General features: G+C 44.0%; 1 protein-coding gene across 5 annotated transcripts in view; it reads left to right on the top strand.

The window, feature by feature from the left end:
- The window catches only part of OGDHL (oxoglutarate dehydrogenase L), a 110655-nt gene extending 97624 nt beyond the window's left edge, over positions 1 to 13031 (top strand). For all 5 annotated transcript variants that reach the window (XM_038410800.2, XM_038410798.2, XM_043518829.1 and 2 more), the window contains 5 exons: positions 5652 to 5777; positions 7151 to 7223; positions 10670 to 10833; positions 11598 to 11752; positions 12829 to 13031. In XM_038410800.2, coding sequence (XP_038266728.1) covers positions 5652 to 5777; positions 7151 to 7223; positions 10670 to 10833; positions 11598 to 11752; positions 12829 to 12952 — 642 coding nt within the window. In that variant the 3' untranslated portion in view covers positions 12953 to 13031. The remainder of the gene's footprint in view (positions 1 to 5651; positions 5778 to 7150; positions 7224 to 10669; positions 10834 to 11597; positions 11753 to 12828) is intronic.
- The last annotated feature ends 4798 nt before the right edge of the window (positions 13032 to 17829 follow it).

Here is a 17829-nt window from a genome sequence, read left to right as displayed (position 1 = left end):
GCAAACTGAAAATTATTATTATTTGTAATCCTGGAGTGCCCAAAAGCCACACTTATAGACCAGGATGTGCTAGGTGCTGTACAAACAGAGTAAATGACCAGCTCCTGCCCCAGAGAGCTTATTGTCTAAATCAAAGCATAACAGGTGGATGACAAAAAAAAATATGGGCAGGGAGTGTTAGGATGAGTTAATAATTACTCCCAAAAAAGTATGTTAAAAGAATATTATTAAGATTGCAGAGTCAGGCACTCAGAAGTTAGGAAATGCCAGAATGTGCATTATGATAGTCTTTCCAGACTTCCAATTCCCCATCCAAAGCCAGGGTCATCCCCACTTGTTTTCCTCGCCAGTTCCCAGTTAGTCCCCTTTCCTAAAGTGTTGCAGCCTCTCCACCTGGCTCCCAGTCTCCTGGCCCAAGCAGGTCCTTGCTTCCCATCTGTTCTAGTTCTCAGTCCCAGCATCCTCCCCAACCAGTCCCAATCTCCTTGCTCAGTTAATCCCAGCCTCCCTTTCTGTTCTAGCTCCCAGTCCCAGTCTTTATCAACCAGTCTGAGTGTCTTCTCCTCCCCTGCCCTGCCCCCTCCCCCCCAGAATCCTGGTCTCAGCAGGCTCCTTGTCCCTGTCATGTCTTTTCCATCCCCCACAGTATGGCTCTTATCCGTCTCAGCACTGAAGTCAGTTTCCTCCTTGCTATCTCAGCTGAACTGTGGGAGGTTGGGGGCGTGTGCCTCGTGCACAGTTGTCGGAGATTTTCCCCTCAGCAGTACCCAGGGGGGCAGCATGAGCTCCTACTGGTGCCTCATGTCACTGCACATGGGCACAAAGGGCTGCGCTGCCCCTGACCGCTCAGTTCTTTCCTACCACCAGTGATGGTTGTTACTAGAGCTGCATTCTTTGTATCTGCAAGTCTTCCCTCTTTTAGAATATAATAGTACCTACAATGTTGGTTTTTAGTCTAGTGAAGTGTATTTGTACACAGTTACTTATAAAAGTAAGCTTAAAACAGTATTTCTCTAGAGTGGGACTCCCAGTTCCTGGTGAGGTACTGAGCTTGGTACCAGACTCAGGTCTCATTATCCTGGCTTCAAGGTCTGCCACTCATGTAACATGTCAATGCCAGCAAGCAATCCCACCCCAGCTGCCTTAAGTTCTTGGAGAGGTGCATGGGAGTGACAAATGTCACATTTATAGAGGGTTCAAATGCTGATCTAAAAAGGACAGGACTATCAGACTGTAATACCTGCTTACGGAATCTGCATTTTGGCTGCTGTTGGAACCTTTCCACTGGGAACAGTGGGAAAAATCTCTGCACTGAGAGTATGCAATGTTATGTTTAGGTGATCAGTTCTCAGTGTTTTTTAATCCTATAAATTAATTTTATTACTATATTTGAATCATCTAAGTGCTTTGTGCGTACCTAGCACATCCAAGTCAGTTAGGAGGGCTCTCCTGTTCTGAGTCAAGACGCAGATCTTAATAGCCAGTACCTAAGAAGAGACATGCAAATCTCCTAAAGACTCAGTACAAGGTCCTTCAAAGTCTGCGATGAAGGCACTGAGCCAGAGGCAAGGACTTGGAGATGTGCTCAGAGAAAACACACACCCCCGACCCTCCACGCTCAGTCCATAAACCATGAGGGATTACTGACTCCAGAGAATTGGAAGGATCCATTGAGACCACTCCCTGAAGGACTGGGCACCTTTTGGTACCGCAGACTCAGGAGCCCTTCCTGGTGCTGTCTATGGCTGAGGCTTTTGAGGCATCTAGAGCGTTGCTTTGCCTGTCAATGCTGGCTTCCCATGCTGTTCAGGAGTCTCCCCAATAACAGGATTGGAAGTGCTCTCTCTCACAGTCCCTGTTCCAGCCCAAGAGCACAGTTCATGTCTTCTACAGTTGTGGCACCTTTTCTGTAGGGTTCCATCCAGCGATGATTTCACTGGTACCCATCTCCAGACCCAGAGCTGGTCTCCCTGGTACCAATAGGGTCAGCTTACCGTGGTCTGGGAAAGAGGACTCTGAGATGGGAACATTTAGTGACTCAACCTGAGCATGCCTAGCAGCCCCAGTGGGGTGCCTGCCCACCATGGTATGGGCCAATTGCCTTCACATAGCCGGGTCCCACCTCCGTAGCCGTGGCCCTTTTGGATCCCTTGGGTTTCCCTCCACATTGGAGAGCCTCTCCTCTACCTTCCTGCCCTTCTACATTGGCTAGGTGCTGGGAGCATCTGCAGCAAGGTCACTATTTTCCCTTCTCCACTATTGATACCATGCAGGGGGAAAGTGCACTCAGGACTCTCCTGTGGAGGAATTGGAGGAGGGACCTCCTCAACAACTCTTAGCTGCTGCTGCTGCTTTGTCACCTAATGAGGCAGTAGTGACTGAGACTACTTCCCTCTGTCCCCCATGATTTCAGAGTCTTGTTGAGGAGGCTTGTTGCAGCTCTGGATATCTAACCAGAAGAGGATCTGGAAAGATCTCACAGGCTCATGGACATTTTAGCCCCTGCAGGACCCACTACGGTAGCTTTCCCTTTTAATGAGGCTATCCTAGAACCAGTCAAGGTTTTATGGCAAAATATGCCATCTTCTCTGCCTTCTGCTGCTAAAAGGGTGGAGAAAATATATGTCCCTATAACCACCCTCCTCAAGGCTCCCTCATAGTCACTGTGGCTTATGAAAAAGAGAGTCAGGGACCCCAGGCCTCTACTCTGAAAGGGAAAGAAGACATGAGGTCTGTTCAGGTCTGTTCAGCAGGGAACTTTATTCCACAGGAGGTTTACAACTTAATGTTGCAAACCAGCAGACTCTTCTGGGTCTCTACGATTTCAGCTGGTGGGATAATGTCCTGAAGTTCAAAGACAATCTTCCTGAAAGCAAAAGTTCACTGTTACGGTGGAGGAGGACAAATTAGTTGCCAGAACAGCATTGCAAGCAAGTCTGAATGCAACAAACTGCATGGCTTAAGCTCTGGCTTCCTCCATCACTATGCATTGTGCATCTAGCTGCAGTCATCAGGTCTTCCCTTGGAGGTGCAACAAACCATTCAAGACCTCCCATATGAAGGCCCCTTTCTGTTTTCTGATAAGACAGATGAGAGGCTTTGTAGCCTTAAAGACTCAAGAGTGACCCTTAAGTCTCTGAAGATTTATACACCAATAGCAAAAAGAAAGCCGTTACACCCACAGCGGTCTCAGAGGTTTCAGCTCTTCCTGCCATGTGCCCAGGACACAGAAAAAAGCGGAACAGAAGTTACCACATGTCCTCCTCCTCCCACCTCTTCTGCAGCTGACAGTTCTAGGTAAACTGGGTCCTGTAAGCATTCGTTTTGACTTGTTGGTCGAGAGCAGTCTACCAGCTACCAGAGTGCCATCTTTCCCCACCCCAATTTTTGCCAACTACCTATCCCATTGTGAGCTTTAGTAACAGAGCCTCCCTATGCAATTTTCTTTAGGGATAAGGTTTTCCTCTGACTTCAGCCTAAATTCCAGTCTAAAGTGGCTTCTGATTTTCCTGTTAACCAAATAGTTTATTTACACTCTCTCTTTCCAAAGCCCTATTCGAGCAAAGGGGAAGAAAACTCCATACTCTAGATATTAGAAGAGCTCTGGCTTTTTACCTGGATAGGACTAGACCATTCAGATCTTCGTCACAGTTTCAGACAGAAGAAAGGACCACCCACTGTCCACCCAGAGGATCTCTGCCTGGATTTCCAGCTGTATTCGTTTATGCTATTCACTGGTGGATATCGAACCTCCACATCAAATGGCGGCTCACTCAATCAGGTTGCAGACAGCTTCTGTAGCCTTTCTGGCTTGTGTACCCATGCTGGATATTTTTAGGGTGGCAACCTGGTCCCTGCTCCGTACGTTTTGCCTCTCACTGTGCCATCTCTCATCAATCTAGAGATGATGCCAGATTTGAACAGGTGGTCCTACAATCCCTGTTCAAGTAGACTCCGATCCCACCTAGAGCTCAAATGGCTTGTGAGTACCGACAGTGGAATGGACATGTGCTATCACATGAAGAAGAAAAAACTGTTACCAGCCTTTCTGTAACTATATCGTTCTTTGGAAATGTGTTACATATGGGCATTCCATGACCCACCGTCCTTCCCCCCTCTGAGTCTTCCTGATAAGAAGGAACTGAGGGGGCAGGGCAGCAAAGTCCTTGATACCTTTGTGCAGTGGTGCAAGGCACCAGAGGGTGCTGACAATGCTCCAGCAGATACTGTTGAGGGGAAAATCTCCAACAACTGTGCATGAGGCGCGCACATACCTACAGTGGAATAGACATGTGCAATGCATTTTGAAGAACAGCAGTTATGGAAAGCTAGGTAACTTTTTTTTTTTCCAGTGCTCAGCCCCACTCGTGCTGGGAGCAGCAGTTATAGGGAAAGTCTGGCTTTGCCATTGTGGCCCTGGAGTAGAGTATGCTCAGTCACTATGTGGGGATGGTACATGTGAAGTCTGGTCAGATAAGGAGCTGTGAGGGAATGGAGCACGCTCAGTGAGGATGGAATCATCTGACGTTCTGGCTGCTAAATTCTAAGACAAGCATGTGTAAACTGTTGTTTGTTTTTTCAAAAGCTTGTATCTTGACATATTTGGCAGATTTTTACAGGATTAGCATCCCTTAAACAAAGGCCACCCTCCTACCAATTATGAAGTCCTCGCTCCACAGCATACGGGCACTTGAGCTGTTCAAAGGAAAGGTTGCCAGCATTTATTTAGCATGGGGAAAATCCTAGTTTCTTTCTCAGGAATGGCTCAACCGTTATGGCTGAACTTAAAATACATAAATAACTGAATCAGTCTGAGGCAGACACCCAGCACGGAAACTTTTAGCACAAACTGTTAAAGTTTGGCAAAATTCTAAACTGAAAATAGGGTCTTATAAAAAGTTATGGGAAACCTTAATAATAGATGGCACTTTCAGCTGCACCTATAATAATAGAATGTTTTAGTATGGGTTAGCTATGTGCACAATTGGTAGATGTCATAAGCTGACTAGTAACAATCTCCATGATCACAGTTCATCTCCTGCCTACACGTTGTTTGCAGATATCTGTTGGCATCATGGTAGACTCGAGTGTATAAAAACCTACCTCTTTCTGTTAGAATAATCATATGCATTATTTGTAACAATAATAGGTACAACATTTTCAGATCCAAGTGTGATTTTTGTTTTCCTCCTTGACTGTCTCTTTAAAGATACATTTTGAGATGAAGTAAAGCTTGGGAGAAGTTTGACTTGAGCAAGAGACGAGATTGAGTTGCTGGGGCACTTATCTATATACAACAAAACATTAACAAAAGAGATGTACTGATGAGGTTCAGGAAAGGGAACTATAGGGAGCAGGAAATGGGAGCATGCTGGTCTTCTTGCCTTTACGGTTGTGTGTACATAGTGATTATGATCCAAAGCCTGCTGAGCTCTTGGTCAGGTAAGTGTGGGAGACAAACCTTGAAGTTCAAGAATGGAGAGTCTGCAGTTTTACTCGCTGGTAGTGGTAAGTGCATCCAAGGTTACTATAGTTCCTTTCTTGTGCACCAAAATGCATAACATATTGGAGCCTAAAAAAGTTAATGGGGGGCAGAGTTGGGAGAAAGAGAAAGGAGGCAGATTTTCTGATGCCTTTAATGTCTTTATTAGGAGTTCAGTGCAGACTTTGAAGTTTCCCAGCTCTATGAATGCAACTGGATTGTGGTGAATTGTTCAACTCCAGCCAATTACTTTCATGTCCTCAGAAGACAGATCTTGCTGCCATTCAGAAAACCAGTAAGTAGCTTAATTGATATTGTTGTCTAATTATAATACTAAATGACTTGCATGCAGGGTTTCGTTTGTATATAACAGCTGACAGAATGGAAGATGTATGCATTTTAGTATTTCTCCATGAAACTCAAGTTGCAGACTGAGGCCCTGATTAATGAAATCTCAGCTTTTCTTTCTAGAATTGTACAGCCTGGGTTTCAGCCTAGCTTCCTTTTGTCCAAGCAGATTTCCACCTACATGCTTTTTTTTAGCACTAATGCCTGGGTGTTGCTCAAATGGGTTTTGTAAATTCTGTCACCGGCGGACATAGGTACAAGTGCCTGAAAAGTTCATGTGTGTGTTTGTGCACAAAAGGAGGACACCTTCTGCAAAACAGGCTCTTATTAGCCTTATCTACAATGATTTTTGTCACTCTTACAGACACTTAGAGCAAACGTGCTGCTCTGATGTAAATCATGACTAGCTCTGGTGCAGGTTAGTCCACATTTCAGCTGGGGTAAACTGTATACTGTGTCACAATTCATATCTTTGCATTGCATCTGCATTAGGGGTTTGCTTTGGTATAGCTATACTGGTCACTAAAACGACAATGTAGACAAGGCATTAAAGATGAAGTTGAACCTGATCTCTATATAATTAAGTTGTGGTGCCCTTAGGATCCAGTTGACAAAGGGCTTGTCTCTAAGCATTCATTCAGTTTGACATTCTCATCCTCTCTAGTTCAGGTTTAGGGCCAAGTTAGCACATCTCTAATTACTTCTCCACTCTGGGAAGATTTGTGCTAAGAATGAGACCCTTTCCAAGGGCAATTGCCTTGAGTTACATCAGATTCTAGTGTGACTTAAGCTTTGTTCGATGCCATTAACACCGAATAGCACAAGTGTTTTTAAGGAACCTCAGTGCAAGTTTCTGAAGCAATTTGGATTCTATACAATTTGAAGCCTAAAATACACTAGTTGGATGTTTATCATTAAACAAAAGTGCAAGAGGTTTTTCTGACTGTTCTCTACCTTAGTCCAGCTCAAAAATTTATAATTCACACTAATTTTTTATGTCCTCAGAGGGCAATAGTTATGTAGGCTGGGACTTTCAAAGGACCCTGTGGAGTTAGGGAAATTCAGTAGGAGTTGGATGTCTAGTTGCTCTGGGGCTTTTTGAAAATCCCAGCCTTAGAGATTCCGAGCGCCTAATCAATTTCAAAGAATATAGATTTTTTTTCCACTGTTTAGTTTATTCCCAAACCCAGTACATTAAGAATCTGTTATAGAGTACAACGTGCAGTATCCATTTGTGTGTCAAGAAGAATAATGTGTATGTACAGCAGGCAGTGGATCAAGCAGCAGCTTCTGAGAGTTATAACAATCTGTATTTTACAGCTTATTATCTTTACACCCAAGTCGCTGCTGAGACATCCTGAAGCTAAATCCAGTTTTGACGAAATGGTATCTGGTAGGTCAAGTTACAAATGTTGTGAACTCAAAAGCATCTGTATGCAGTCAGCGTGCCAAACTATGTATTCAGAATGCTGAGTATCCAGTCCAGAGAGAGAGCTAACTTCACCTTGAGGAGCTCGAATGCATCTCTCATTGACTGATTTCCCTAGGAGTTGCTGCGTGCAAGGGTGGGAGAGATCTGGCCTGGGTTTTGAAATATAATTCCTGTGTCAAAATAATCTGCATCCAAATAAGAGAGTTCTTAGACTTCAGTTTCAGTTTATAGTGGCATATCTCACAGCCAGTTGCTCTCTTAACGGGAGGGTTGGGTGCAAGGTGGCATTCATCTCTCTGCAGGGATCTTCCCATCCTCCTAAGGTTGTAGGGATCCATCTTCATCATTTGTCTTCATTTAAAAAGTTGAAATGTTCTTTGTACTGCTTTTGACAACTCCATGGTTTTAAATCATTCCCCCTTGCTTCCCTTTCCAGGAGTGGTTCTGGTTCCACTGACTTGTCACTTCCTTCCACTCCCAGTTCTGGGCCTGCCTTATCCGACAGCTAACCTAAAGCAAGATCCTAGCTAGTAAAAGTGAGGCGTTAAGTCAGTGATTGGCAGTCTGAAGCTTTGCTCTTTGTACTGGACAGCACCAGGAGGCAGTGGCAGCAAGCCCACCATCTCCATGCAACCAAGAAAAAAGGAAACGGGGTGTGAATTTGCCACCCAATATGGCACGTGCAAGGAGAGGCGCAGAATAGCTGAGTGATCAGGAAGTGTAAACAAACAAGCAGGGCCCTCTGCCTAAAGCTGAGTCATTGGACACACTGCTATTCTAGCATTGTGTTTAAAGGAAAAATTATTGGTCAGATTTTCATCTCCTTAGACCTTAGATTTGTAACCTGTGTGTCATTTGCACCATCCTCCACAGTAATTTATGAAGCAATTGTTGCCATTAAGTATTTGCTTGGTTTCAACTTTGTTCCATTCTCCTCTTCTTGAGGAGATTGTCACTAGGAAAAGACAGTGTGTCCTTCATATGAATGTAATGCCGATCATCAAAGGGATTTTCCTGGATTTGATTGTGTTGTAGCCCATAGAATTAGTCAGTCTGGAAACCTCACACTAATGAAATTCGGGATTCATTAATAATTGTGGTCTGGATCCCTTATGTGATGTCCACTCTTCGTTTATTTCCTGGATTCCCCATCAATTTTATGTTAGCCTACAATAGTGGCCAAAGCCACTAATTGCTAATTCAGATGTACTTGTGTTACTGCTATAGATGACTTTCTTTTATATCTGTGAAGGCTGAGGAGTCTAACTCCAGCTGACCCAATAAAGCACTGATTCTGAGTCGTCTTTAATGATGAACTCTGGTTCTCAGTCAGACTGGATAATTCTGACATAAATCAGTTTTTCTTTCATGCATTTATGCCTGTTTTGCTCCCTAAGATGAATGACACATTTATTCTCCTGATAAGTGGGTGTGTTGTGTTTGGTTCAGACTTGGAGGTCATGCTGCTATTTGCAACCTCACAGTTGGCTGATTAAAACTATTTCTATATCAATCATAGAAGCGAGCGATGGACGAGACCTATTAGACCATCTAGAATTACTCCCTATTGTATATTCTAGTTTTATGTGGCCCAAGCAAAAGGGCTTGTACCTATTCTTTTGGGAGTTTGTTCCACATGGAAAATGCATCCCACTGTCAGGAAGCCCTTTGTGATAAGCAGCCTAAACTGTATCCCAGTACTCAAAGCTGTATGCCCAAATACTGTATTAATTCTTCTTTTGGGATAATTCTGTTTTAATGTCTCAAACAGAAGGTCTTGATCACACAATACAACAAAGACGCTAGTTATGTAAAAGGAAAAGGAGGACTTGTGGCACCTTAGAGACTAACAAATTTATTTGAGCATAAGCTTTTGTGAGCTACAGCTCACTTCATCGGATACAGATTAACACGGCTGCTACTCTGAAGCTAATTATGTACTTGCTTACATAATAGAAGCTCCATTATAACCATCCGTCTGGCTATCTGAAAGTTTTTGCTGGTGCACAGTCTTGTAATATATACAAACATATAATATGTTGCATACAAACATGTAATATAAACAAACCCATTTTTAAAAACCTATTGTACTGGAATGAAAAGTAAATTTTCAGCATATACCAAGCATTCTTGCAGGCTTTCTAGAGGTATTTATTTAATTCTGTAGCTAAGATTATTTTGGAAATAAGATTTTTTTTTTTTAAGGTGGCATGTTTAATTGTTAAAAATGTACCTAGGTCAGCTATGCGGTGCTATTAAACCAGCTCCTCAACACCAAAAATACAGTTTATAAATAGGTGATGTATGGGACAGACTAACAATATCTGGAAATATCCTGGACAAACCTTATTGAATTGAATTAAACCTTATTAAATTGAGTTTTTAATATCTTTGGAGTGCATTATATTAAAAATCATCTGTGTGTAATTGAGGGCCTGTGGATACTTCCATTGGAAGGGTAAATAGGAAAACAGCAGGAGGTGATTAGGTAAATTCACTCATATTGTAACATCCCCAGAGAAATTCCATCCCCTTGAGAGGCCTGTGTATGCTAATTCTCCAGGGACCAATAGACAAGAGGATTTTTGATAAATAGCTGGTTTTAAACTGGTTCAGAGCCTTCCTTCTGGTCCAACAAATGGACAGGAAGAACCCCTGGTCCAAGGTGAGCCTCAATTCTTAGGGAAAGGTTGGAAGGACTTGTCAGAGTGAGAGGGTGATCTCAGGTAAGCTTATTAGCATGTGTGTAGGTTCTGTTGTTTTTCTGAAGTGCTTTTACCTCAAGAATAAAATAGGCTTGCATAGAAAGAGCTGTGTGGTATCTGTAACTGAGGGCACTCACACTGTTAACTGTCTCTGAAGAGAAAGCAAGCAGAGGTGCTTGGGTAGCCTGTCTTTCCTGGGAATAACACACAGTGAAGATAGGGAACTGTGCAGCCTGGAAATACCCTTATCAGAAGGGGGTGAGATGAGGATCTCCACCCAAGGAAGGCAAGGGCTGGGGAGCTGGAAGCACGAGAGTGGGTGCCCTTGCTGGACCACTGAGGGGAAATACAGGTGCAGTTTCCCTGAACTGTGATAATGTGAGCCTAGTACCTGGACATGACAAGAAAGATACCAGTCTTGAAGTCATCCTTCCCATTAAGTTGTGAAGAGCTGTTTATCAGAAACCCTTTAATAGGTTCCCTCTTTGAACTGGATGGTATTTAAATAACCTATGTCAAAATCTGGAGTCTGAAAAGATCTAGGAATATAGAAGATGGGGTGATACAGTCTCTTGGGTACAGAGCACTGTGACAACTACTCTATAGATCACCCAAGATACGGCCAGCCTCAGTAGAATTTCTTGATTGAATGTGACCATCACTAGAAGAATGCATTTTTATTTTAATTTTTGGTATGACTAGGTACCAGTTTCAGGCGTGTGATTCCTGAGGATGGGTCTGCAGCGCACACACCGAATGAGGTTAAGCGGGTGATTTTCTGCACAGGGAAGGTGTACTATGATCTCATTAGAGAGAGAAAGAATCAAGATTTGGAGAAACAAGTGGCTATAACTAGGCTGGAGCAGGTGAGTGCCCTGATCCTCATTGAAAATTCAGACTTTGGGAAGAGTCTCAGCCAAGGATTGTGACTGAGCCAACTTTTAAATCATTAGCAGTTGCAAGACATGATGATAATGATCATGCGAACATTTGTATAGCATGTTATATCTTCCAAGGCATCAACTAATCCTCACAAGCCCCTTGTGAGCTAGGGAAGGACTAGTTTTCCTATCTTTATTGTAGTGATGATGAGACCAGCGAGGTTAAATGCCTTGGCTGTATAGCAAATCAGTGGTGGCAGAGCCAGGATTATAATTTGGTAGCTTCTGGCTCCTAGCCCCATGCTCAGTTTGCTAGATCAAAGTGAGTCTTGAAAACGGTCATGTTTGCCAAGAATGACCAAATAGTATGGTTCTCCAGTTTTCCCAAAGCATCTTTGGCAAAGGATTAAGTGCTACAGAAGACATTTTCCCTGAAGCCATGTGCATAACAACTATTCTCCAGAGTAGCAGAAAAGTGTGCTTTTATACTTGTTCCCAATGGTAGTGAGTACTGTGATGTTGCAGAATGTGGTTATTTGTCTTTTTAATTTAATTTTTACATTGTAGTTGCTTATATGTACTCTGTTAGAATGAAGTGCAATAATTTACAAGGTACTAGGTAGCTTAGTAGTAAATGGATAGTAACAATTGCAGTGCCCAATATTTGCCTGGGATAACCTTGCTTTACGTGATATCTGTCCATGTAAAAGAAAGCATTTCCATCTGTTTTCAGTGTATTATCTCTTTAGATCTCTCCATTCCCCTTTGATCTGGTAAAGGAAGAGCTTGAGAAATATCCTGGAGCTGACTTAGTGTGGTGTCAGGAAGAGCACAAGAACATTGGCTACTATGACTACGTCAAACCTCGTTTCCGCACCATTGTGAATCACACTCGGCCCATATGGTATGAGACTTATTTCCATGTTTCCTTTGCATCATGGGCATGATTTGCCTTCCAGGCTTCATACTTGTTTGTTGCTTTGAGATGGGGTTATGCATGTATGGAAAAATCAAACTCTACACACCTTGAAAGGTCTGAGTTTGGAGGCTTCCATCTCCCTCCTTCTTCTGTTTCAACCTGGTCTTTATGGCCCCAGTGTGTGGTCCACACCGAACTCCCTTGCTCTGGTTGGTCTGCACCTGCATTGCTCGCCTACTATGGTGGGTCAGTACATAAACAGTACAGCAGTACATTCTAACCGTCTCTGCTATCCTAAATTGTGAGAGCCTGGTGATCATCCCAAACCAGAGTCTCTAATAGGTGACTTAATTTTTAGTTAAATAAAAATCCAAAGCAATTTATCAAGCCAACACTCTCTTCACCGCTGTCTGTATTGTTTGGCCCTATCGCGCTTTCGTGCCTTATGTTTATCTTTTTTGTACTTCTGAATGGGCTACTTTTCCCTTCTAAAAATCCCATTTCAAATTGCGCTTCTCTGGAGGAAACAACCATTGAATGGAACAGTATCTAAGCCACTAAGCTTCCTTCACAATTATTTTTCCAGCCCTTTTGCTCCTATATCACTGTAGGGAGATTGGTGCAAGAATGATCTGATTCTGGTCCCTACCTCGCCAATAGCAGCCTATCTAATTAGTGAAACCCACCCCTTCCTCCACTCCCATAGACCCAGACTTCAAATAGATCTGTTGGGCCAGGTCCTCAGCTGATGACATTGCCATAGCTTTGTTGAAGCCAGTGGAACTATGCTGATCTACACCAGCTGACCGTCTGCTCTGTAACCAGAAACCTGCAAAATCACTTCGAATCTCCAGTGGAGCTAGAACTGGAGGCATGAGAGCAAGTCTCTCATGGACAAAAGACAGGAGAGTTTTCCTGTCTTATACTTACGTGTTGTCTAAAGCTGTTGTTGTTTAGCAGTGTATTCTGTCTACATTACATGTACGTATCCTTGTTAGTTTTATTGTTCTGTCTCTTCTCTCCTCGCTGTTGTCTACCCAATTGTCTCTTGTGTTACAAAGGTATGTTGGCCGAGAACCAGCTGCTGCTCCCGCCACAGGTAACAAGAATGCTCACCTGGTGTCGCTCAGGAGATTTCTGGACACAGTTTTCAACCTGGAGGCCTTTGAAGGAAAGATGTTCTGACTCTGAGACACCATCTCCATGCAGCATTGTTATAAAACACCACTTCCAAAGGAGTAAATAAAAGCACATGGGAAAACTATTGAGGATTTTGGTTTTTGGCTGTCTAAGAAAATAGGTTGTGAGTAGATCTTCCTCTCTAAAGCACTGTAGGCAAACGGGGGAATGAATGAAGGAGTAAAGCCTTTACAAATGTCTGTAAAAGGTAACTCTAGGTATAGGGCTGCTCTGAGGGTGGTAAGGCCAAAACAATGGAAAAAATTAAAGGGGTGAGGAGTTAGGGGAAAGTATATTAGTCTCCTGGAGTCACAGGACACCCAATTCCCACCTTAAGTTGCACTGAAGCAATTCCTTTTCTAGGCAACATAGTTAATTGACCAACTCTACATAGCTATTGGAGGCACTAACAGTGTGCTTGGCACTTGGGAGACATGATCCCCGATCTAAAGAGTTTACAGTCTCAGTAGACAGAAGGCCATTCAGACAGGAAATGCCCTACCTGGCCAGCAGATTGCTTCCATCATAGAGCATGGCGGGCTTGGTATGTATAGTGACAGAGCTGTGGTAGCATTGCTCTGATGGGACAATGTTGAAATGATCTGTGGAAGAAATGAGTTTCAGAGCTCTGAATGAAGAGGGAGAAATGAGGACGTTTCAGACTCACAGAGCAGGATGAAAAACCAAGGACAAGCCTGGGAGCAGAAGAAAATAGTGAGGCAGAAAGGGTTGAGTGAAGGAAATAAGAATAGATGGAGAGGAAAGGTGGGCTTGTGGCTAAGCTGCTGTACTGGTGTTTAGAAATGTATGGTTCAGTTCTCTGCTCTGCTACATACTACTTGAGTGACCTTGAGCCAAGTCACATACTATTCTGCACCTCCGTTTCTCTTCTGTAAAATTGAAATAATGTCTCCCACTTTTTGTCTGTCTTGTCTACTTAGACTGTGAGCCCTTTGGGGCAGGAGCTGTCTCTTTCCATGTATATCTATGTGCCTAGCACCATGGGACTTAATCTCTGTTGGGGTTGGTAAGCATTGTTGTAGTAGATAATGCATAATTAGCGCAGGGATGTGGCCACAGGTGGAGTCATGCAGAGTCTTGAAGCTGAGGACAAGAAGCCTGAACATGGTGACAAGAGGAAGCAATTGGAGGGGAATGATATGATCCTAGCAGCACACAAGAAAGATGATTTTAGCAGTGGCCATTTGGATACATTGGAGGGTGGTGAGGAGTGGCAAAGCAAAGCCATAGAGGGAAGATTGCCATAGCTGTCACCTCAGTCACCTGTGTTAGCTGTAGCAATTGGCTTGGGTATGGGTTTGTTTGTGTGTTTGTTTTTAAGATGATGTGTAGAGAGAATTTTGGTGATGGCCTCTGGAGAGAGGAGTGTACATTTGACTCCAAGGCTCTGAGCCTTGGAGGATGGGGGTGCCCTTTACAGCAGTGAAGCAGGAAGAAAGCGGGGAAAGGGTTTAAGCAGAAAGATAAGCTCAATTTTTCTGTATTAAATTGGGGCTGATTAGACTGGATAAAACGGAAGAGGTCAGGGATGGGGGAGGTCGATTTGGGAGTCACTGCTGTAGAATTGAAGCTTTGGGGTCACATGAGTATGAGGGGTAGATGTGGAACATAACAGGACCAGGAACAGAACCTTGAGGAATGCTGACAGTGGGAGAAGAGAGTCAGCACAAAAGGACAATTGACAGAGCAGCTGGAGAGACACGAGAGTGCACAGGATGGTAAGGGACTTTAAAGGAAATTAGCTGTTTATGCATGGATCCATTTCTGCTCCTGTGGCTGCCCACAATTTCAAGCATCATGGCAGAGAAAATAGTACAGAATCTTTCTATGCAGATTCTCTGCTTCTGGACAAGCCCATTTTTCCACTTTACTGCCAGAATCTCCTAATTTTTATCTCCTAGGTGCTTTCATGCCCATTTGGAGTAAGGGGAACAAAGATTTGGCCCTTTATTCACTTTTGATGGGAAGTCAGTTTTCTCTATATGGTTCCCTATTCTGTGCAATGCTAAGTCTCCAGCTGGATTCTCTTCACTTTTGCTGGAATAACTTTTGACGGCAGTGGAGTTACTCTTCATTTATACTGATATGAGAAGGGAATTGGGCCTCTTGTTTTTTGAGGTTTGGTGGTTTTGCTGTTGCTCGCTGCCCCAAGGCCTTTGAGTTTTTATTGACTTGTAATTGTTTCATTTTCTTAACTGCCTCTCAGATACTGACTTCCTTGGAATCTGAAATATGGATGTAAAAACTAGCCATTTCCAACAGCCAGGCTGATCGTCTGTTAAAACAGCTAATATACAGCATGATTTCAGGCTTAGAGGAATAGAAGCTGAGATGATGTGATTGAAACATGCTGCCAGGTAGAACTTTGTGTTTTTAATGTGTGTGATTCTTCTAGGTTTCTGTAGGTACCTGAAATCATTACAAATACCCAAGAGTGAAAACTGGGGCTGTACAAAATGCTTGCAGTGAAGTTTGAAAACAGTGGTGACAGTTTGATTGTGGAAATGGTCCAATTAGTCAAAACCTTCAAAAATTTCATTGTTACCTTGAAAACAGGATCTCTTTTTCTTGCAGACAACATTTTTAACTTGATTCAACTTGCAAATGGAGTTACATGCTAATGTTAGCACATTATGCAGTTTAAGCAGACAATGGGCTCATGTTCAGACAAAAAATAGTCCTGTTTTTCAGATAAATAATCCAGTCTTGAAATTCAAAATAGTATTCAGATGAAGACACACTTCATATCCCAACATGGCGTTGCAAAAAAAAAAAAAATTTCTTAGAGCCTTATGGGGAAAAAAAAACATTTTGAAGGCACAAAATCACATGCAGTGAAATCACAAAAATGTTGACCAGCAACTTGGCAAAATAATTGCATGTGGCTCTAATTAGACAGTTACAAAGAATGTTACCTATCCTAATTTTACTTCCTATGCTTCAGAGTTTCACTTTTGCATTTCAAGCTGGACTGACTCTTTCCTGACCCCTCTTTTAAAGCTGAATGAATGAAGGAGGACATTGAAGAGGTGAGGGGAGGGCAGAATCCGAGCAGGGAGGAGGTGTGGGGGGGGGGGGAGCTATAGGTGAGAGAGAAGATTCTTCTGAACACTTAATTAACCTGTAAGGCACTCATTAGTGCAATATAGATAGATCAGAAGGAAAAACAATGTAAATTTATTTTAGATATTTGACCCCTCTGTTTTGTCTCATTCTCCTGGTAGTAATAAGCCCCTGCTGCTTCTGCTGTCATAGACACCTCTTGTGCCAAAGAAAGGAAAACATGCTGTCTTTAGAAGACCTTGTTAGGGCCAGGGGATCAACCACTTGTTGATAGAGCCAGCCTGGCAGGCCAGAGTCAAACGCTGGGGAGCACCTCTGGGGAAATAGTGGCTAATTTTACCACAAAGACCCTGCTTGTTAAACCATCTGCCAGAGTGCTACTGAAAAGACATTTGATCCCTGCTTTGTCATGTCTTGCCCCTTCTCCTGTTCTCTCCTAAAGCAGTGGTCTCCAAAGTGGGGTGCGCACATCGCAGGAGGAGCGCAAGACGATGGATTTGGGGGTGCAGCAGGAGGAGCACCGCCGGAGCAAAAGGGCAGCACGGCAGGAGGAGCACTGCTGGGGGGGCGGCCCTGAGCTGCTGGAAAGCAGCGGCACTTTCCCCTTCAAAGCCGGCCGGAGAGAAGCGCCGCTTTGACCGGGAAAGTGCCGCTTCTCTCCGGCTGCTGGCTGCGTGCTCCCCTGCTCCTCCTGAGTCCCCCGGCCCATGCTCGCAGGGCCGCATCCCGAAAGGGGCTTTAGAGCTGCAGGCCGGGGTCCCCTTAGCCCAGGGCCCTGAAGCCCCTAAAGCCCCTGCGTTCCGGGTCCCCCTGCCTGCGCGGGGAGGAGGTGGAGGGGGGCAGCTCCCAGAATCGTGGCTCCCAGAATCTTGGCCTTGGGGTGGTGCTGCACTGCGCAGAGCCACCTGCAGCAAACAGGAGCTGACCCAGGTAAGTGCCCCTGCACCTCCTGCCTGCCCCAGCCCTGAGCCTCCTCCCGCACCCCCACCCTGAGTGCCTTCCCACACCTTAACTCCCTCCCAGACCCCGCACCCCACCCTGGGCACCCGTTGTATCACAAAGTGTTAAACCAAGATTTTCAAAAATAATAAAATAAAAAAAAAATTAAAAATAGTTAATTTCATCTTTCTCAGCGTTTTTTAATTTCTATTTTTTGTGTATGTTTTATAATTTACATAATATATTAGTACAGTATATAATATATTGGGGGGGCTCAAAAATTTTTACTGATAGGGGTGCAAGATCAAAAAAGTTTGGAGACCACTGTCCTAGAGCATAAGATTTAGTGGTATCAGAAGCCTGGCTTCCTCTACCTTTATTTCCTGCCCTGGGCCAGCAGCTCTGAGTGGGTTATCTGGAGCAGGCAGACTAACCTCAGGTGAGCTAGTTTCACATGCAGGATTTTTTAATGAAAGCTGCTGATCTTCCTAGGAACATCACAAGTCCTCCTCATCTCTGGCAACTATGGCTGGCTTGTCCCTCTGCTGGACTCTAGCTGTTATCTTCCAGCCCTAAAGGTCTTGCCGTGGCAGTGAATCTTCCCTTCCTTGGGCCACGTGCAGTCCTCCCCTCCTGCAGGTGCAGACAGCTGCAGAATCACCATAGTAAGCTGTGCAGGGTAGGAGGCCACAGGCTGTAAGGGGTATTTCACAGCTGCTATATATATTGGGGAAGAAGCGTGGCCAGTGATTCCACCACATGACTATACCTCCCTGTTGTTGCTACAGTACATGTACAGTGGTAGCAGCTAAGCAGTGATTCAGTAACATCATGTCAAGCCACTGGGAAGCAAGTTGAAG

This window comes from Dermochelys coriacea, chromosome 7, assembly GCF_009764565.3.
Source record: "Dermochelys coriacea isolate rDerCor1 chromosome 7, rDerCor1.pri.v4, whole genome shotgun sequence".
Classification (NCBI taxonomy): Eukaryota; Metazoa; Chordata; order Testudines; family Dermochelyidae; genus Dermochelys; species Dermochelys coriacea.
This window is presented reverse-complemented; position numbering and strand designations above follow the sequence as displayed.